The sequence below is a fragment of the Platalea leucorodia genome, assembly GCF_965183815.1.
Source record: "Platalea leucorodia genome assembly, chromosome: 4".
NCBI classification, from domain to species: domain Eukaryota; kingdom Metazoa; phylum Chordata; class Aves; order Pelecaniformes; family Threskiornithidae; genus Platalea; species Platalea leucorodia.
In genome coordinates this window covers 125757963-125779988 of record NC_138826.1, presented here as the reverse complement: position 1 = coordinate 125779988, position 22026 = coordinate 125757963, and the positions used below count along the sequence as shown (strand labels likewise).

General features: G+C 44.8%; 1 protein-coding gene across 1 annotated transcript in view; it reads right to left on the bottom strand.

Moving 5' to 3' along the window:
- The window catches only part of EXOC4 (exocyst complex component 4), a 411704-nt gene that overhangs the window by 35733 nt on the left and 353945 nt on the right, over nt 1-22026 (bottom strand). Inside the window, exons 14-15 of the mRNA XM_082310080.1 lie at nt 19728-19906; nt 1307-1448 (exon numbers count right to left, since the gene is read on the bottom strand). Of these exons, the coding sequence (XP_082166206.1) occupies nt 1307-1448; nt 19728-19906 (321 nt within the window). The remainder of the gene's footprint in view (nt 1-1306; nt 1449-19727; nt 19907-22026) is intronic.

Genomic DNA, 22026 nt, shown 5'->3' with positions numbered 1-22026 from the left:
TGTACGGTGCACCTTGGCAATGGCACGGATCCGGGGAGCTGGCGTAGGAACCTCAGAGAAACCTGCTAGTAACAGCCATCAGAGGGACCAGGCTTTTTCTCTGTTACTGCAGGTGCTTGCAAACGCAGAGTGATGAATATGGGGAAGCTCCTGCCCCGCTGGGGATTTTCCTGGTTGTTAGCATCTCTTTTTCTCAATCCTCTCCACCCGCTGCACAGAGGAACACGCTTTGGTGTATTTACAGCATCAAACTGGGGCTCCTGTTAGAAGCGCCGGAGGAGGCGGACAGTGGTCTGCTCCAAAATGACAGTGAAAATTTTTCCTGAATTACATTTGCACTTATTTCTGCTTAACCCAAGTGTGATAGAAAGCCACAGAGGACCGAGGCCAGAAACCCATTTAGGCTGGCGCCCATACCACGAGCCCGGGTTAGCTCGGGCATCACCTCGCATTACATCGCAGCTGGAAAGCTGCTCCATTTCCATACCTTAACAATCTTTTCCTCGAACCCTTCAAACCCCAGCTCATCTGTGATGCCTGCAATCAAGTGGCCAGCAGATGATGGATAGCAGGTTGAAGGGCTGCTGACAATAACGAATGTGTATTTTTTTTAAAGCTACCTACTGACTTCACCAGAGCTCTGCCAATGTACACAAGGACACAATATGGCTCCGGATAGGTCACGGCAGAACACACTGATAGTCCATCAAGTCCCATTGCCTGCCTGTGACATCCACTTCTATCTGATGCTTCAGAGAAAAGGGAAGCAATGAAAATACACCTGGCCAATACGATATATAAGGGAAAAATGTCTTCCCAGCCCCAGAGTGGACAGCTGGCAGCCTGAAGAAAGGGATCTGCTGCCTTTGATCTTTGCATGTGAAGTCAGAGACATCAGAAAATTATCCATCCCTTTAAAAAAATCCAGCTGGTTTCCCAGTTTCTGTTACTATTTGAAAAAGTAGTAAGAAAAGCTCCAAAGCGCAGTGGCTAATGAATGTGCAGACACCTGTTAGACTATTAAAACATCATTGTGCAATTTTCTAAGGACAAAGCCCCCGAAACCCCATTTTTCCTCGTCTCTGACACATAAGACACAGACCTCCCTAGGATATTCCACTTTCGGTATCCTGGCTCCATCCCACATTTGGCCATCCGTGGTGGTGGGATCTGGCACTTCAGGACTGATCTTTGATGCTACAGCAGTAAGTATATCTGTCTCTGGTGCCATAATATGTACTCTGGACACAATCTTAACCTGTAGCCTCCCGAGCTCACCCGTGGTACCTGAATTCAGGGCTTTTACCTGACTTCCAAATGCAGAACCAGCAGGCAGCGGTCAGCCATCTCTTGAAAAGACCGGGCCAGCTCACTCAGGGTTTGCAGGATCTGTTCGGATGCGGGAAGGTGTTCCATACTGGCATGGCTGTCCTGGCCAGGAGACATGGCTAGCAAGAGAAGAGAGTATAAATTTGTGACATACTTCATCAATACCGCTAAGCTTTAGCGACCATAGCATCTTGTTTGCTTCCATCTAAATATCTGTGTTCTCTCCCACCTTTGGCTGAGCAATAATGTCTATAATTTGGGAGTGTATGAAGCAACAAACTGCTGCTGCAATTGATTAAACTCCAGAGCGAATCTGAGGGGTTTAATCAACCACCAGAATACATTTGCTTGGGAAGATATTGCTCTGTGATGAGTGTTTCTGTAGCTGCAGAATGCAGGAACATTTATCTTGCTCTGCTTGGAGTGAGAAAAGAGTTGCTCGGGATCCAAAGCACAGCACCGACAGGAGGGATGGTCCTTTTTGGTCACCATAGGCTTCCCCATGTAATCTCAAGTGACTTTTTGCCTGCCCCCATCCCTTCAGAGGCATCTTTCTTCGTTCTTGTTAACAAAACACAGCTCTTGGGCAGTAAAGCAATTAAAAAGCAGGCAACAGGTATGAGTTGGTCATGGACCAACTGTTTCCCTCCCACTGAGATCTCTATAAAACCACCTTGAGTTTACCCCAACCACGAGAGCATCGTCTCTCTTGGAGCGGTGTCAACGCAGCTACAACTCTGCAGCCTTCATCCCTTATATTTTATCCCCGTGCCTGAACCCTGAACCTTCTCCCCTGCGACACAAATCGCTGCCACTCGAGCTAAAGAAGGAGCTTCACTAACAAGAGTTACACGCTGTTATCATATATTCCGCCCTAATTAGAGGAAGCATATCCCAAACATCTGAGTTCAAGTCCTCGTTCAAGCAGCACTTCAGAACTGACTTCCTGCACAGGGTGATTAGCAATGTTTGAAATCAGGCAGCCCCGCTTAGGCAACTTCCACTTGAATTAAATAACGGGATTGCAAGGGATCTCCTGGATCACCAAGTCCAGTCCCCACGAGCCCCGTGTCCCATGGCCTTACGTATAAATTTCTGTGCCATATTAAAGTTGTTCAGATTTCTACCCTTGCTGGCTCCTTCAAAACATCACTCCTCTAACAGTGAAGTTAAAGTTTGGGATCTAATTTCCAGCCTAAACTTATTCACTGGTGTTTTATATTTGGTTCTTCATATGCCGACGTTATTCTTTGCCTTATGGAGCTCTCCATCCCTGGCATCCCTCTTCATAGAATCATCGAATTGTTTAGGTTGGAAAAGACCCCTAAAATCATCGAGTCCAACCGGTAACCCAGCACTGCCAAGTCCACCACTAAACCATGTCCCCACGTGCCACGTCTACACATCTTTTAAATCCCTCCAGGGATGGGGACTGCACCGCGTCCCTGGGCAGCCTGGGCCAGGGCCTGACAAAAGCAACTCTCTGCACCTCTTCTGGTTTCAATGAATTTGTCTTGAACATGGGCAACCAGAGCTGTACGCTGTATTTGAGCCATAACTGGTGCCATAACGGGACTGGAGCTTTCTCGTCTCCCCTTAGAATGCTCTTTTCCTCTGCCCTATCTGCTTTTTTGCATGGTTGCTTCACATTTTCAGCTCATAGTTCGCTGTGATCAACTTGAATAATGGAGGTATGCTATCTGCTGGCTTTAAGAATCATCTCCTTCTCTCTTCTCTTGCACTAACGTTCGTTACACGATCAACGCTTAGTCAGACACCAACGCAACTCTGCACAGAAAGGATTTGTACATCACCAAGGAACCGTTGACAATAAACTTTCATTTTGATGGAGGTTGATTAAGTAAATGTCACTTGCTGCTGTTTGTACAAAGCCAAAGACCTGCTTCGAAAGAGGAACCTACGCCAAGCTTTGGATTTGCTCCTAAAATTAAATACACCTTCAGATCTACTCCGAAAAGAAAAAAAAAAACACAAAATGAGGAGATAAAAAGCCCCAATCTGTTTTGTGCAAAACAAACTGAAACAGAGATAAACACACAAGACAGAACTGTACAATTAAAGGAGTGCGACAAAGCAAAAGGAGAAGATTGCACACAGCAAAGGGCCTAATTGTGCATCTAAATGTACCGTGAATCACAACAGAGAAAGGCGTGCACGGATGAAGCCATGTAAAACACGGCTCCTGGAAGTAGCCTCCTTCAGCAATTCCTGCAATCACAGCAATATTTATGAAGTTTTTTTTTTTAACCAAGGAACATGGTGGAGAAATTCATAGCCTGGCAAATACTGCTGCAAATAATTAACTGGCCTGGAACGTAAAAGAGAAATAAAAAGGGAAACAAGAGCCGAAATCCACCCAGGGTGAATGGGAATAACAAGGAGGCCCCCTCCCTAGCACGCCCCAACACTTCTCCAAGCCTCTCCCTGCTCACTGAGGTCTCTCCCACACCGAAAATGAAATTATCAGCGAGGGGGTGATGGGCTTATTTACGCAGCCTCGAATTGCCAGATGACGGGTGTTAAGAGACGACCCTCGGAAGGCGCTTTGGAAGAGCTGTTTCTCCAGCTGCCACCCACCTTTCAGCTGTGAGACCTCCAAGTGACTTTTCTTTCCCTGGAGGGTGGCAGGACTTTGGGATCAGGTCTAGGGGTGCTTATTTGGTCACAGCAGAAAGCAGGAAACCTCATCTCTATTATGGGGGGGGAAAAAAAATCTATTTTTAGTCAAAAATCCTACATTTTGAGAAGTTTCTATCATCAGCCTCACTACTACAGATGGACTCGCTGCAAGAACCACCTCTCTTTAGCAGTGCTGGGGCTGCAGCCTCTGGTTTGATCGTGCCAGCTCGCTCTAGCGATGCCTCCCTGCAAGCGGTGGAGATGGATGGACCCATCATCCGAAATGCAAGAGTCAGCTAATTTCTGCAGTGGAGAGATACATGCACAATTTTTCTACTCTCCAGAATTCATTTACAGCAATTTAAGTGCGGCTGTAATTATATTTGTCAGTGGAGATAAGAGGAGGAGGGAGACGGGGACAATCTGCTCCTTATTTAAAGCCAGAGCACTGAAGTCCTTTTGGGTGTTCAGAGCCCCCACGGCGGGGAGGAGGGTCAGGTGCTGGCTTGGGGGATGCATACCAATTTCTTCCATGCATGATGATGACACCGAAGTGTACTTTTGCTTTTCAAGATCAAACGAAGCCTCTCAGAGCCCAGCAATTTTCCTTTCTCCTTTGGACATCTAGAAAGGACCTATTTCGCAGCCAATGAGAAAACCCCATTTCTTTAAGTCTCACTCAAGACAGTTTTACTCCATCATCCTTGGCAACACGAACCCACAGAAGGAGCTGTAGCAGCAAAAAATAATCAGAGCCTAAATTGTTAAGGGGCTCTGAATAAAAAAAGGAATTTGGAGCTGGCTTTGGAGTTGGCCAGTTCTTTGGGCAAAGGGTGACCCTGCGTTGCATGGACATTTGACCCATCAGAGCACACTCTGAGCTCTCTGCTTAAAGAGGGAGGTATCTCCAACTGGAGAAGCAAACCAGCAGATCAGCAGCCATCCCCTTCTCCTCCTTCGTAACCCATTTACACCAAGTTGAATATGAGCCTTCCTGGCCAACAAAATACCCAAGGGTTGGGTAAGCAGTGGCCACCACCTTGTTCCACTGGCCCTTATCATCTTGCAGCCTAAACACATGAATTTCACTTGTCTTAAGCGATCTTCCCGTCATGCCGGATAACAGTTACGATTTTGTTTGGGATTTCTTCTAGCTTGCTGTAAGCACAGCCAAGATATCTCACTCCAAAGAGAAAGAACATTTCATTTCGGCGAACCTGAGAAAAATAAACTTAACACACTCGTTGTCACCAATGATTTCAATCATTTTGCAATTCAATGCGATGCTGGTGCCTCTTGACAGATTGTGCCTTGTAAATCGATGGATGTAAATTACCAGACCCGGGGAATATTAAACAAAACCTGCCGCGTTGCCCATAAACAAACCTCTGTAACCAATCAAGGTCTACAATAGCGCGTCCTGCCCGCTCCCTGCTTGAGCAGAGTGACAGCTAACAGATTCGAATGATTTAATAGAGCAAGGAGAAAAATCAGTCTAAGGTTACAGGCTCTGCCTCGCGTCCGGTGCAACCTGAACCTGAGAAATAAACCTCCAACATGCTCAGGCTTTACGTAGCACTACCTGCATTTGCTTTACAGGGGGAAGGCTCACGTAGAAATTTTACAACTCTGCTGGGGAAAAAACCCTCTTATTTGGAAAACAGATACAGTATGAAACACTTGCTTTGCCCCGCAGGTAACATTAGGGACCAGATCACAGCTTTTTAAATTTTAATTTCTTACTCCCTTCCTCTCCAGATGAGGAAACTCCAAAATAATTGCAAATACACACGCGGAAAAGGAAATTTGTTACAGGTTACGTGCTGGACTATGCCTTTAGAGGCTCAGGCTTAATTCTTCTCTCTGCTGGAGACTTTTCTGGGGATCTCATGCACCACTTTCTCCTTCTGTGCTTTAGTTCCCAGCATGTAAAACCTGGATAACGTGTTTTTATCATCACTGCCATTCAAGCTGACTCTGAGCTCTCCGCGTCTCCTGTTCCTACAGCTTTTAGCATCACGAGGTGACGATGCCACTGGGAGACAAATTTGCTACTCTAACGCCAACAAGAAAGAAGAATATCTGGTTATTTAAAGGAAAAAGCATTGGGTGAAGTTGGGAAGAATTAGATATGTGATTATGTGGGGTTTTTTTAAAGGAGATGATAGAGTACAGCAGTACAGTGTGCACATTAGATGCAACATCAAGGACTTATTTTGGCGAGATTTCTGAAGGAAGACATATGCCAGGAGACCTCTGCCTTCTGAAGCCAAACAGCAAGAGGAAACTAATGTTTTTTTAAATATGTCACCATTAAAAAACCCCTCTCTTTCTGTTAAGCCATGGTCTGTCAATCTGGGCCAGAGCCTAGTAAAGGAAAGCTGCTGCTGATGAGCAAGGGCTTTGGGGGGGGACAGGAACGTCGCTGAGATGCCCACAGCCCCACCGAAAGGTGACACAAGTGGCACGGGGCATCGCCTCCACGTAGCTGTATGGAGACGGCTGCGTTGGGCTGCAGGAGCTGGGAGATATGTTAGAACTTGCTGGAGACTAAAAAGCCTAAATAAGCAAAGAGAACCAGACAAAGCAAATCAACTCAAATGATTTTCTCTCTGTGGGAATAAATACCAGGACCCTGCTCTCAAGCCGCTTTTCTTTTCGTGGTTACACATCTTTCCTCCCACTTTGATCTCTTATCACTCTCGAGATGCTGTCTCGATCTAATTTAGAGTGTAAGCTCTCCGAGGAGCAGGGGCCTTCTCTTTTTATCCTCTTGTAAAGCGCTCTGCACACCTGTGGTGCTCGAGAAATAATGAACAACAACAACTATATGCAACCCATATGGCCACTTGGACCGGTTTCTGGCTGCAGGAGTATTATTTGAAGCTCTAAGGCATAGATCACTCACTGCCTACCTCTAAATTGGTCTGTCTGGGGATCTCGGAGCTGCAGCTTTATAGAAAAGAACTGGAATGAGCCATAAAATCTGGAACTGGATTTTGATTCTCCCAAAGTTCATGAGTTTCATTTCAGAGCTATAGGAATTCAGGAACCAAAGCTAGATTTTGGGTTTGACATCCTCCCCTTCCTTTTCAGAAGTGCGAACCTTTGAGCCTCTTAGATATGGCAGGATACTTAAAATATTTATGCAGATATTGATGCATTGCTCCTTTCAATCTAAATTGTTCTCTTTATAGATTTTAAATATGGAGAAGAAAATCAATAAGAACAATGACATCTCCCAAGACTTCCAAGATCACAGAATCATCGAATGGTTTGGATCAGAAGGGACCTTTAAAAGTCATCTGCTCCAAACTCCAACGCATCTGGCATCTAACACTTTGATTTTGGATGTCAGCCGTCTTCTTCACGTAGGCTCCAAACGGACAGGCAGTTCCTTAAGCCATGCAGATGGCAAGGACGGTGGCTCTGCACATCAGTGCTCTGACCTTCACTTCCACAACGGTGGGTAAGATTAACTCTTGACTCCAAGACGAGCTTGTCTCTACAGACACTTGTTTTTACAGACATTTATCTCTACAGACAAGACAGTGCGGGAGAGGGGACAAGGCCGACGAGCAGAGGTGCCGACAGTCAGCGCCTACCTAAGCCAAGCACTGAGTCTCCCATGCAATGGCCGCCACCTCCTCCTCGACCCTGACCCCTGCAAAGCTCTGAGATATGGAGAACATTTACCGTGCGCACGAGAGCAGAGCACACAGCTGCCCGTATCGATCGATAGAGAAACACAGGAGAGAACGGGGATTCTTGTTAAAACAAAACAAATACCAAGAAAGGACATACTTTAAGAGGTCGGGACCTTTCAAACAAGAGATGGGAGGATGGAATTATCTAAATACTCAGCACTGGTCCGGCTCACCTTTTACTGGGATCAATGGCAAAACCACTCACTGGTGCTGAAGGGGCAAAGTTATGCCAACACTTAAAGGACAAGCAGAAGTAAAGAGAAAGCAAGCTCAGGGAGAGCTTCTCATTAATATTACTCATAGCAAATTCCTACTAACGAAGCGTGTTCTCTAGTAGAGGCAACCAGGATCGTATGGGAAGATCCTTAAGGAAGGGATTTTCCCTTGCAAATCTCCTTGAGGTTCTGACGAAGATGGAGAAGGAAGGAGAACTTGCGCCCCAAACCCATGAAAAACAAGACAAAATTGAAGGCTGGCATTGAGAACTTTCTTTCATTCCTCTCTGCCCTTCGCTCCATGTTAAAATTCAAGTGTGGGAGAGGGGACAAGGCAGCCATGCTGGAAAAAAGCATTGCGACCTCATTTGCGATGAGTGGTGATAAGCAGGCTGGGCTGCAGTCCCCATCAGTTCAGTAAACACTAATGATGAGGAGAGCACAGACTGTCACCGGTGATAAAGAACAGGCTAAACACTCTATTAGTTTTTCATTTTGTGAATTAATGTTTTTTATGGCGTGTGTACACTCGCTAGTTAATGAATTGTCTCGTTAGAGCTGCCTGCGGAGCTCCTCGTCTGCCTCTGCCGGCAGGCATAAATTTCACAAGGAAATTAGCACTTTTAAAAAGGCAATAACTCCTCTAAAAGTGGTTTGTTTTCCATTACTTTCTGCAAATATGCAGCCCCGGGAAAGGGATTATCAGGGGGAACAAAAAAGGTGTCTCTGAGCTAGAGGGGCAGGGCAAAAAGTGACTTGATTTAGAAAGCTTAGTAAAAACCCATTCATCTGCTTTTGAGTTATGGAACGTATTTTTTGCCTGTTCGGTGTTTCCCACCCTCCTCTGTGCTTGGTTAGCCATGTGCTTCCCCTAATTTTCATTAAAGACAGGGCAAAATCACAGCTCCAGTGAAGTCAACGGAGACACTTCCATCAATCTACAGAGAGTCAAAAATTCACCCCCAAACTCATTTCTCTACCCATTTGTCACTGGTTTCAATAGGCAGAGAAAAACTTGTAAAAACTGTCAGCATTTGTGAATGAACAAGCAAAAATGAGTGGAAGGAAAACAGAAAACCTCAAGGCCAGCTGCTTCGTACGAGGCACCATGTCCTTAGAGCTGATGGAGACGATTGTGGCTCAACTGTTAATAAAGAATGCTTCGCAGCATTCAGAATAAACATACTGTATGTATCATCAAATTAATGATATTTCAATGGTATCTGACTCCGAGCACGCCGGCTCCGCCGTTAACCCACTGGTGAGCATCAGGGAGGAACGCTGGGCATTTGTGAAAATCACAGAAAACTTCACATGGTGTTGATCGAGGCAGAGGGGAACAGCAGACATTTATGCACTGACTTAACGGAAGATTCTCCAAACTGCTGTTAGGGTGTGTCCTACCTGAATTGAAATGATTCATTTTTTGGCAGCTAAAAGAATAAGGAAGATGAGCTTTGGCCATGCACTTGGATTAATATAAAAAACCCCCCAAACCTATAAAGAGCCATCAACCTTCACATAAGGCTTCCTCAGAAGTAGAGAAGAAAAATCAGTGATTGGTATTAGGACACTTACAAAGCAGCATAACTGAGCCTTGAACTAAAAACTGAGGGATCAAGACGTTTTGTTAAGGGACTGGTCAACTGGGCCAGGAAAGGGGGTGATGCTCCAAACCGTCTGAGAGGCCACAAATCTTCCCTTGCAAACACAAGCATAAATTTAACTTTTTCCTTTCTTTCCTCAGAGTCCTCCATGATATTGAGCTGCACCTTGACAGTAAATGCCCTCAAAACGTCGTTGCAGAATTTCTCTGGGTAGAAGATGCCTTGACAGGGATTTATTTCTAAAAGGACCTTAAACCTCCCAGTCTATTGGACTCACTGGGAGAGCAAGGAACAGAAGTCCTGAAGTCAATCGGTGTCCCGATGCCCACGACCAAAACTGCTCTTCTTTGCAAGAGGCAGGGACAAGGTGAAGAAAATGTAATGAAAATACAGTTAAGTAGATACCTTAAGGATCCTTTTTTGACTGTTGACAATTATAGCTAGAAGTGTTTTGGGGGCTGTTTGTTTTTAATAGATTGGTTTGCAAAGCAAGAGGAGGAGCAGCAGGGAGGTCTGTGTCGGAGGACAAACAGGAATGAATGAGTCTTGTCCAGGAGGATAGAGAGGAAGGTGTGAGTATGAATAGCCATGGGAACTACAAAGGGTTTTCAAATGTAGGCAGAAGAAAGGGAAACACACAGAATCCACTCCCAGGAAAAGAGACAAGCACAAAGATGACCTTAATGTCAGCAGGAACATTAGTTACGTTTTGTATCAGCTGCATCAGACTCATAGTCTGACTTCTCCACAATTCCTGCTTATTTAAGAGTCATTTCCCCCAAGTCCCATACGAATATAAATGCTCGTTAGATCAGAATGATCCTACAGCCCACGCGCCGTGGCAAAATGACTCGCTGGTGACGTCAATGATTGACCACACTTTTGAGTCCCGTCTCCTAGTTGTGAAAATTATTTTGCCTCTTCCACACTATAGTAAGCTGCCACCTCTAAGAAGCCAAGGAGAAGCAGGTGGACTTACTACTATCAATCTTTGACACCACCGAGTCATCTTCTTCAGAAGAGATAAGCAGGTCCTAATGCACTGAACCAACTGGAGTGGACAGCAGGCTCTTTGGAGTTATTTCCACAAAAACCTTGATTTGCTGGTATTACTCATGAGGGATCCTCATTGTAAAACAGTTTGAAAGCACTGCTAATTAGGTCACTTATTTACATGACAATCCCCTGCGTTTAAGGCTGGTGGGTGGGAGGAAAGAAAGATGGAGAAGAGCAATTAGTGTAATCATGACGGTAAGCTAAGTGCTGACCCCATGGCACCAGATCAATACTGGGACTGCATCACGGTGGTGTGCCTATTGTGCGAGGTAAAGAACCATAAATGCTGAGCATCCAGGTCAGAAAAACAACATCTCATTTTCTAACCATTAAATATTTGATGTAAAGCATTGAGGCTGGGGAAAGCTGCAACCACTAATCCATAAGAACAGTTTCACTGCAGACATTCAAGGGAAAAAAAGGCACTGAGAGGCACTAGGAGATCACTTTGACAAGAAAACAAGAGCTTTCAGTTGGCTGATGACTATGTGGTTTCATTCCCGGATATCCAGCAAAGCAGACCCACATTTAAGCTATGAAATTTTATCGCCAACGTTATAAAACAAACCAAAAGAATCTCTTCATGCTCAGGCTTGCCAAAACAGCCATTTTGTCTTCACGAGGTCAGCAGTTCCCTGCTGGTCTTGAAGGTTAGTCTTAACACTTTGCTGTCCCAAATTTTCCATGGTTTTATTCCTCCAAAAGCCAACTCAGCTAAGACAGTACCAGCGGGACTCTTATCCGCTGCCCGGATTGCTCTGCTCAGCTCTTGGTCAGCCTCAGTTGGTGTTAAGAGACCAACAGACACAGCTTTGCTTTTGGATCCAAGACAACTTTGCTGAATCGGCACTTAGAGGGGAAAAAATATTCCCATTTTGATATGTTAAATATCAAATCTTCAATCTGAGCCTTCAATCTGAAGGCTCTTTAGGAGAAAACACATCCATAGCATTGCTGATGGCTCTTGGAGTCATTGATAAAAGGCTCATAAATGCTCTACGTCAGGACACCGATGGATACTTAATATTTTCTCTCCAAACGTCTTCTGAAAGGCCTCTGCACTCTGACACTGGTTCCCCTATTAGGCTTTTACCATTCAGTATGGAGTAACTCCAGGTGACATGATGTATCTGCTGAACCCAAAGTCTAAATATTACCTAGGAGTCTCTAACCTGTTTGTAGCAGCTTTACGTAAGTGTAAGTACATTTGTAGCTTCTATTAAAACTACAAATGGCAATTAATTAGCAGGTGATCACAGATGGTTTGGTTTGGACTTGATAGACCCACATTTTACCGTGGCTGAGGATGGTAAAGCTCCTCGTCCTTGCTCGAGGGGAGTCCCAGCTGGGGAAACCCACGACTCGAGGTGGGTACCTTGATTCTTGATTAAATACCAGCCCCAAGCATGCTGTGGACAATGGTGGGATTCGTAGCAGCAAGGAGATGACATTGGTCATCTCTGCAGCATCCCAGGGATGTCAGCACAAGAACAGGCTGAGCTGTGGGATTGACGAGAGGGAGCTGTGTGGATATGAGCCACAGCGATGCAGATAAGATGCCCAAGAAGACCTTTTCCTTTTGGCTTCCTCTGGTTCTCCTCTGAACCAACTAGGTCTGAAAGAAGACGTCCAAGACCATTTTGAACCAGCCGTTCCCAGGCGAAATTAATACACACTACCCAGGTGCAGGGCTTGACCTCTTGAGCTTATTGCAGGACTATCCACATTCATGTAACCTGTGGTCACCTCAGCCCATGGACAGGGTGACCTTGCATTCACCTGTAAAACACCCCGTAGACGCAAAGCGAGTTAACACGATCCTGATCAAACAGTCTGCAAGGCGGAGGTGGAGAGGGATCACCCCAGGCCACCGGATCTCCATTCAGACAAAGGGTGCACAGCTAGGAGATGGAAAAAGACATTATGGATGATCGTATTATGAAGGTCCAGAGCACCTGAGAAGGTGATCTGATCATGCTTTGAGCATTTGCAGAAGAGCACCAGCTGTTCCGTTAGTGGAAGAGGAAAAAAAGTATTGGAAAATGAGACTGCTTAAGAAGCTAAAATGGAAAGCTGTCATTTCGACTAAGTTATATTGAAGCAACAGATATTCATCAAATAATACAAGCACTCAAGATTTATCTTTTTCAGTTAATGGCAGATGTTTCGCATTTTGAAAAAAATTGCAGCTTTTTTCTGGTTTAGAAAGAAATTTACTTTTGTTGCAATAATAAAGCAACAGCATTCACTAAGTCCTTCTCCTGCACGAGGTCAGGCACGTGTTGATCATCTTTAATCTGGCTTTTAAATAAGGTTCTCTATTAATAGATCTCTACAAAAAAGTTCCCCATGAGCAATCAATACAGCAAGATGCGTTACAAGTTCAGTGACAGAAAAAAAATAAGCTCCAACTTGAGAGAAATATAGCCCCATTTAAGAGCTGAATTCAGTTCATTAGAAACACCGGGGTTAAACACAAAGACCCGTCTGAGTTCACCACCGCTGTGTGGCCTGACTACGAAATGAAAGGCATCAATTTTACCACCGCATCGGGCTTGATTTTCATTTGTACTGAGACCCCTTTACACCACTGTCAGCAGAAAGGGGCCTTAAAGTGACTGTAAATTATAGCTCCTTTACTCTGGCAGAGTGGTATAAAGGGGCTCCGCCATCAATTTTAAAAGGCATCACTTTCTCGAGTGTTGCAGGATGCTTTCTATTAGCCATCAAAGCCTATTTCAGTGCGAGGAGGCATCCAGAGCCAGGCAAAAGGGGAGGCTGACCCTCCGGGTGCAAAGTGGTCCAAGATAGTCTTGATCCTGTAATGGCCTTCACTAACCTTTTCAAAGTATTTTGAGATCTATGGCTGGAAAATGCGATGCAAATGCTCAGTATTATCATTACTAAGAGACAGACAGTGACAGATAGCTGCAGTATTTGGTAAAAAGCTGTAGCACAAACCTTTTTTTCTCCTCCCTGCTTTTGAATGAAGTCATAGCTCACCTGAACTGCTGCAAATCTGGAGGGCGAAGCGCTGCCCCTCTGCAGAAGAAGTGGTGAAGGTGTCTTCTACACATCGCCCTTTGATTTTGGGGCGAAAGCACCCCTGAACAGGAGAAAATAACCTGCTTTGGAAGCATCCTGGATTAAGAAGTTAAGAGGCTTGAATGCCCTTTCAGATACTTCAGAAGGGCGAAACTCTGTCCTTCCACACCCTGCAATGCCCCTAAATAAATCTCCTCATTTTATAACACCTTGAAAACACCCTAACAGACCAAACTGCATCCTGACAGCGTTCCTAACCAGACCCAGCTTCCAAGGAAGAGCCGTGCTCTTTTTGCAACACAAACAGGTGAAGCCAACGACTCCTAAGCTTTATTGTTGGGTGTCCTCATTGTCATTTTACTTCCTAGCATTTCTGCAGTTAAATCCGGCGGGTTCACAACCCCACGCGGGATGGAGGCCTCTGATTTGGAAGCCACAGGATCGCAGTGCAACATGGCAGTGGGAACTGAGAGCGCTACAGGGAAATGGTCGCATTCCTGGATAAAGCCTGTGACAGTAACAAACTCCACGCTGGCTTTTTGTGTGTGGCAAGGTACAATTTCAATTGCTTAGATGAGTGAAAAAAAAAAAAAAAATGAGGTAAGAATCCATTGGGAAGGGACTTCCTTGGGAAGAACAAGAGGGATTTATCTCCCGAACTTCATATTGGCATCTGCATCACTTTGACATATTGACACCACTTGAACACCCTGCTTACGGCTGTCACGGTGGGGCTGATGGCAGAGGTGGGGGCATGAAGGCCACGGTCGGAGGGGGCCTGGAGCTGGGCCTCTCCACCCGGCCAAATTCGGCTCGTGTGAAATGGGGAGGGAGACCATCCTTCCAATGGTCTGTGCAAACCCCCCTTTGGAAAGGGAGCATGGCATTTCCACATTTCTCCTTAAACCTGCATACAGCTGGCTTAACCAAACACAGAAATTAGCTCCGTGTCTGATGCAAATCGACGGAGCCGAGACCCAGCTCCGCCAGTGAGCCACTGCAGTTCATCGCTGTGGAGTGACAAGCAGGTAGTGGAGAAACGGCTTCATCGTGTTTGTTTTGCTGTGGGTATGGCTTTGCTGGGTTAAGTTGTCCTCAAGGGCATGGCGGTCCCAGTGATGGAGCGAGCCCTCAGAGAAGGTCTCCCATGCACCTCCTCTAATACTGGGGTGCTTCCCCAAAGGTAGGCAGGGTTGAGCTGCAGAGGTTAATTCCCAATACGTACTCATATTTTTCCTCAATTATTGAGAGTTCACCTTCTAGTTTCTGCCACTGCAGAAACGGGGTCAGCCTGGCGTCTATTTGAAGCCAGGTTTGTGTCGAAGACTTTGAATCTTTGCTTTTTAAGGAATCTTTGCTCCAGTGCCAACTTCCATGGGACACTAGGAGACAGGGGGGAGCTGGTATTGAAAGTCAAGAGCTTTGACAACTGTCAAAGAAATCATTTGCTTAGGTCTGGTTTTAAAAAACAGTATGTTTTGAGTCCTTCATGCTTCTGAAGCTTTTCTCCAAGAAAAAGGGTAAGTGTGCATGTCTGTGTGTGGTTTTCAAATACAGTAAGATCGTCACTCAACTGCATGAATCCAGGACCCGCGGTGCTACATAAAGCCAAGAAACAGCCCACAATAAAAACAGTCAAGAATTTTTTTTCCATTTCTGCCTTGATTTCAATACCCTCCTGACCCCATGCTTCTTCTTGGGGGGCTCCTTGATACGCCTCCCTGCTTTGACTAAATATTGAGCCTCAGAATCCATTTCTAAAGCGATTTTTTTTTTTGGTGGAGAAGGTAATGACAGGAGAGGAGGTGTCTTTCTTGAGACTGCTGCTGGAGTCCTGTTTTTCTAGATAAAACTGTTAAGGTACTCAAATGGTATTGTTCTTCATTAAGGACAAGAAAGAGAAAGCACACGCAGAAAGTGAACACGATACACTAAGCAAAACTTTGGGTGGACACAAGGGTATCTACTGATCTATAGATGGACACATGGTACTCATACAAAATCTTTACTTCCAATAAGCCATCTAGAAGAGAAAGACAATCCTATTTCATGTGAGCTCCATGAGAAAGTAATTTCAAACTCAACGTTTAAGCCAGTCAGTCGTTAACTGCTGACTGCAACGATCTCAAGTCACGAGATGCCAACAGCTGGCTGAATTTAAAAGGGTGGCTGCAACTCAGTGAGCTAATGGCTAATCTTTCACCTTCATACCTCCACACGGCATGCAACCATCTTAAACATGTAAAGAATGTCCCAACTCCTTCATCGTGCATAGTAATTCCTTCTTTGTAAAATATTCAGAGGGCTTCAGAAGGCTGAAGCTCCGGCAAGGGAAAAGGATGAGTGTATGTTATATCTGCCTATGACAAGGCAGAGAAGCAGGAGAGGAAGAGGAGAGGAAACCCTACTTCCATTTTCATATAAAACCTTTTTAAAATTTACTTGACTTCCTCAGTTAATTCATCTTCTTCCAGAAACTTTAATCCTTAAATGGTTATTGTTAAAAAGAAGTTTGTATTCCCTCAAAAGACAAGAGCAAAAGAAAATGACTTTGTCATATCTGACTGGTTCGGAAAATATAAAATCCAATTCTGAAGGAGTGCAGATAAGGGAAGAGCTATGGAAGAGCCATCAGCTTAGCAAACACTAAATAATGAAGAATGCAGAGACTGCCCAGCATGATAAAACACCCTATTAGCAATGAGTGATAATTGTGGCACATCCACAGCAAAAGGTTATTGAATTTTTATCTCCGGGAAGGGGCCTTTTGACAGCCTAACCAAAAAGTCACTAAGAGGTAGCCCCCTTTTTAGGATTTCCCAAAACATGTCCACACCTGCCCAACTCCACCTTGTGGTTTCTGAATACTTATAGCTATGCCTAGAAATTGCCCATTTGCAGCCAAGGAAGCTTTGCTGGAAAAGCTACCGACTTTCTACAGGGAAGGACGACAGGGCCACCACCACCATGTCATGGACTTGTTGGAGACTATGGTATTTCTGGCACTGCACCAAAAATTCTGCTCCCAGTCACTCACTAAGCACTTCGATGATGCCCTGAGCGGGACCAAGATTTAATCTCAAGTTGCTGGGACAGAAAAGAGAAACGATCAAAGACCTGGACGCGTGTTCTCATCATGCATCGGCCCAACGTGTGGTAAGCACGGAAGATAAAACCCCACCACTGCTACCAGTTAATGAGATTACTGCTCTTGTTCACGCATAGACACTTCAATGTAGCATCTAGTCCAAGGAGGAAAATAAAGCAGAAGACAGAGTTGCTCAAAGGGATGTCACAGCTGCCATCTGCCCACAGTCAGCTACCCAAAAAGCGAGCTGGGTGACTAACAGGCCGCTGACTTGCATATGATGAACCATGGATTCCAGTTGCATTGAACTGGAATGCTTGGGTTTCATGTGGGCATGTCTTAAAGTCAAGTTACCGATGCTGAAATGACAAAGCTGGCTGCACTTACGGCGATCTGAATCTGAATTTGGCGAGCTTCAGTGCGTGGCAGAAAACCCCTTTATTTAGCTTTACTTTCGGTCAGTTATTTCCCTCCCTCCCTCCCTCCTCCTGATGCTCATTAACATGCTGTGGCTTCCAGCAATGAGATGCTCAGAAATTCAGATGATCAAACCACGACAGAAAAGAACAAAATAACTCGTATGACAGTTGAGCGTTATGGCATTAACATTGCATGAATCTTTGAAACAAAAGGTAATTTCAATTTTTACTCCTCTCAGCTCAGTCCGAACACATTTGCATTGCTCTTCTCCCCCTGTCCAGGTGGGATGGGAAGAGACATCTCATTTTTCCTCTGTTGTTTATTCTTCCTCCTCTTCCCCAAAAGAATTGCACTCCCCTGTATATCATTGTAGCTTGCTGGATTTGTAAATACATCTGACTTATACCATCACCTCTGCCCCACGGCATCACTTTTTACTTCTCCCATATAGATTGCCGTCAGCTCTATTGATGTTCCATTTATGAGATATACTCCACCAGGTTTCATTTATAACCATGAGGTCAACAGCCTCTATCATTTTCTAACACTGCTCGTTCTTCCTCTTGTTTCAGATACTCCTGGCATTTTTGTACAGACATTTTAATGCATTGGTATAAAGTTATTACAAAGGAAGATGAATTTTTATTGTCAGGAGGACGCTGCCAAGTGAAATATTACACTTTGTACTTTTATGTTTATTCACTGCTGCGTCTAACGTCCTCTCAGAAGCCTGAAAGTCACGCTCATGCCCTTTTATGTTTGGAAAATATTGATTTATTAAAAAATTTGAGTTTCAGCTAGAACTGAAATTATAAATGATGTTTTTATTTTTAACAACTTTGACTGTCAGAGCACAGCTCCTCAGCCCCAAGAACTCTCCCAGTAACTAAAGTTCTGTGAATAAATATTTGGCTATTGAACTTGGATAGCATTTTCCATTGGGTTTTGTTTTCTTTTATTTTTTTTATAATCTCCTAAAGTACACCCTGTGAGAGCACAGCAATTCTTGTCGCTCAGGTACTGACAACTCAAAGTATGGGTTATAGGAATCGTAAAGCTACCCGTAGTATTTTGGGTCTTTCACTGTTAGCTGATTGTATAATTTTAATTATTCTTCTGGATCCCAACAAACTGATTGCGGACAGCTGGAGTAAAGAGTTTAAAGGTCCTGCTCTAGAGCAGTTATAAGCCATAGGAAGGATTCTCAGTCAACCAGAGATGCTCTGCTGTCAAGGGACAATTATTTTAGCAGAGATATAACACTACGACTTTATTTAGCACCAGCAAATTTCCCCAGAAAACAAGGCTGAGGTGATTTTCAATGCCAAATTCCCATAAGAGCTCAGAGGATCTGGCTGCCCACAGCCCTGCTCCTTTGTGGGCACCTTCCCCCAGGACTCTGCTCCGTATTTGTGTGACAAACTGCAGAAATGCCGTGTATCCTCACTACGTCCCCATGTGTCCTGGGATCCCACCAAGGTGTGCGGATGTTTTCAGGCAATGCTTTTCTTCTCCTCTGCTCCTCATCTGCAGCACAGTGTAGATGCCTCCCTTCCACACCCGAGGCAGCTGCATTTAATATAACCCCTAGACAACAGGGGATGTTCAATATTTGTAAAACACGCGATATTTTATTACAGGGATCTAGTATGAAATGCTCTAACAAATGCACAGCCACCTCCCCAGGGTCAACCTGTGACACAGGACAGCTGTTGGGAATGTCTCGGTAGGCAGGTGAGATCCAAACCCCTGGTCCTAGGAAAAGCTTAACCCCATGTCAGCTGAGCTATAGGTGACTCCTCATGAGTTAGTAACAGTGGAAAGGTGTTGGTGGAAAGCAGCAGAGCTGAGGTCTGTTTATGCCGAGCTCTACTTCTGGGGCACAGCCACAACCATCCTCTGAACGTGACCCCATGCAGACAACGCCAATGACTGGGATAAGAAGAGAAGCAACACTAATCACGTCTCTAGCACTTTCCAGGCAGAAAAAAATCACTGTTCCCCAGGGGAAGGAGCAAAAGCTGAAGCAGAGAGGAGTGAAACGATCTCACAAAGGTACTGCGGGCAATCCTTGACAGCCAGCAGCAGAAGCGGTGTCTCCAGGCTCCCCTGTCTCTGCCCTCCTGGCACCTCGGTTCACCAAGGGTTGCTTCTGCCTTTGCAGGCTGAGCATCAGTGCCCCAGTGACATGCATGTGAGGGCATTCCTCATTAAAAGCTGTTCAATTTCTCCACTGAATTTATAAAGCACATACCTTTTTCAATATTCAGTGACCCAGCGATGCTGTAAAGAAAATGAAACCTCTCTGGGCGCTGATACCTGCTCCTGTGCAATGTCATTAGCAGGGACAGCTGAAAAGCTCAAGCATTGAAAGACCCTTCAGAGCTTATGCTAGAAGTGATGCTCCTGGCACCCTCACGTGGTGCCCACCACGGTCTGAGCAGATGTCACACCACAGCGTTCACTAGGAGGAAAGAGATGGAACTGCTTTGCTTTCTCCTTCCCCCTGACATAAACCCGCTTTGAAATCAAGAACAAAAGATACCCGCTCCTGCTAAAATCGCGTATTTATGCTGGTTTCCATTTCTAAGACAAAGGTTCTCCGATCGGAGCTACTCACTCTGGGTGGCTGAGAGGTTGGAGAAGGCTGCCTTGGTGCGACCTGCTAACCACTCCAGGCTCTCGTGCATGTTGGCCAAGGCCTTCAGGTCGCTGACGTCCCGCAGGATCTCCTGTTGAGGGATGAGCTTATCTCCCAGGTTGCCAATGAGAACTTCTGACTCCTTGCCGAAAGCAGCCCTGAAATGCAAACCAAAGCCACCCTCAGAAATACAGGACAGCAAGGGGGAGACATCCGTTACACCATGGAGAAGGCCAAACCAGCCAGTGTAGAGCTGTTCCAGCGTGGGGTCTCAAGAACGTTGTCTGGTGGAGTTTTTGAAGTCTTGTTATGACTTGAATCAGTGAACGACACCTCTGTCTCAGGGAGGTTTTTTCCTGTCCTTCTCCCTGCATTTACAATCTCTGAATTTCACCTCATTCCTCACAGTTACGAACGTCATCCCAATCAACTCCCACACCTCTTCCCCCCACCCAGCATTTACACCTTGCTGAGACATGCAGGTCCTTTCCAGGTCTCCCTGCGATATGTATAAATAACGCACGTGCAGTACTTTTAATCCTTCCTTGTAAATCAGCTCTTCCAATCCCTGATTCACTTGTTTTTCACATATCTATCAAAAGAAATCTCCTGTGAAACCTGATGGCTTATCATGACAAAGTGACAAGCAACTGATTTTGAATATCAGTCCATGCGTTATTTTCCTTGCACAGAGATAGCACCTGGTGAAAAATGATGACCAAGACAAACACGTTTACCCCAAAAAAGGTGAAAAAAGTTCTTTCAAGGTGTGTAACTGCTCACTCCACTATCACGTTCCACCTTTTGCATTCAGATTTAGGTTTCATAATACTTGTCTCCACGGAGAGCATGTTTGGTTATGTCCCAGAAGTATTTGCATGGCAAATATTCTTATCCCTTTTGCAGGTAAGGGAGGAGACTCCGGCATGATTTTTTGTGTACCGTCAGGATGGAGAAAATCAAGACATGGTTCCTACATCTAATTACAATAGCTCCTGGCTGAAACCAAGTGCATTTCATTGAAAGACTCTAAGTGACGGCACATTTACCATGGTCCTCGGTACACTCTTCCCATCATTAGTTGCTCTTTTTATTATGAATTTGCATTCCACTTGCATTCAACTTTGCAAATCTCCACTTCCTGTCATTAGCTCTTTTATGAACTTACAATGAGGAATCATGCTGCTGAGCATAATAGCTGCAACGAGCTGCAGCAAAATAATCCCATCAGTGGCATTTTATATACTATCTAAGCAGTTTTATTGCCAGCATCTCCCTAGATTGGTGGGACTTCACTGTCACTTGAGGAAAAAAAAAAAAAAAAAGAACAACCCTGAAATGGTTTTAAATTGCTCAATTGAATTCATTAAAGGCAAAAAATAAAAATAGCCTTCATTAAAAAAATCTCTTTGAGGATTTTCTTCTGCTTGACAATAAAAAATATGCTGCCTTAGGCTGTGTCCCGCACAGTATGGTTTGGGAGGAATCCTTGTCTGTTGGCTGTTTCTGAGGACTAAGACAGAGGAACGTCTCCAACTCCAGTGGACTACGGTAGCGGTGACTCAGGTGTTCTTCCCCTCTGTAAGATGGGGTTAATTTTGATCCGCTCTGGCTACTGGAAATATATTAAATCCTTTCTGAACTTCAGGAAAGCCCTTAACAAGCCTCCCTGACTGGGCATTTCTTAGATAGTCCGAAGAGGCTACAAAGCTTTGGGGAGTGAGGACAGCCGAGAGACTCACCCAAAGTCCAGATGGGCATTTGAAGGTGAATACAAGGTTGAACTGGGTGGACAAGCTCATAGCCGGGCTAGACCATTTTTGTTTGGTAAAGCACGATCATTCTTTCAAGTAAAACACATTATTGACTTCTACAGCAAACATGAAACACCTCACTTAGCTCTACCCACCTACAAACACTCAGATATCCTCATCTCTTCCTGTGGAGCAGAAGATTTTTCATAGATATGCTTCTTCTCCTCCAACCAAACCACTCCTGTTGACTTGTTGACTTTTGTGGACTATCAAATCCCACCGGCAACTGCATCAATCTTGGCAGTGTTTGGTTTGCGGTTGGACTCGATGATCTTAAAGAACTTTTCTAACCTAAATGATTCTATGATTGTATGATTCTATGTTAATCACTCAGAAAAATATAGGAAAGGAAACATTTGGTGAATTTCTACCTTCGTTAACACGGCTTTCCAATACAACATGCCGCAGAAAAAGCACTTCTTTGGGAACCACAACTTGAGAGCTGTTAAATGAGGAGTCACTAC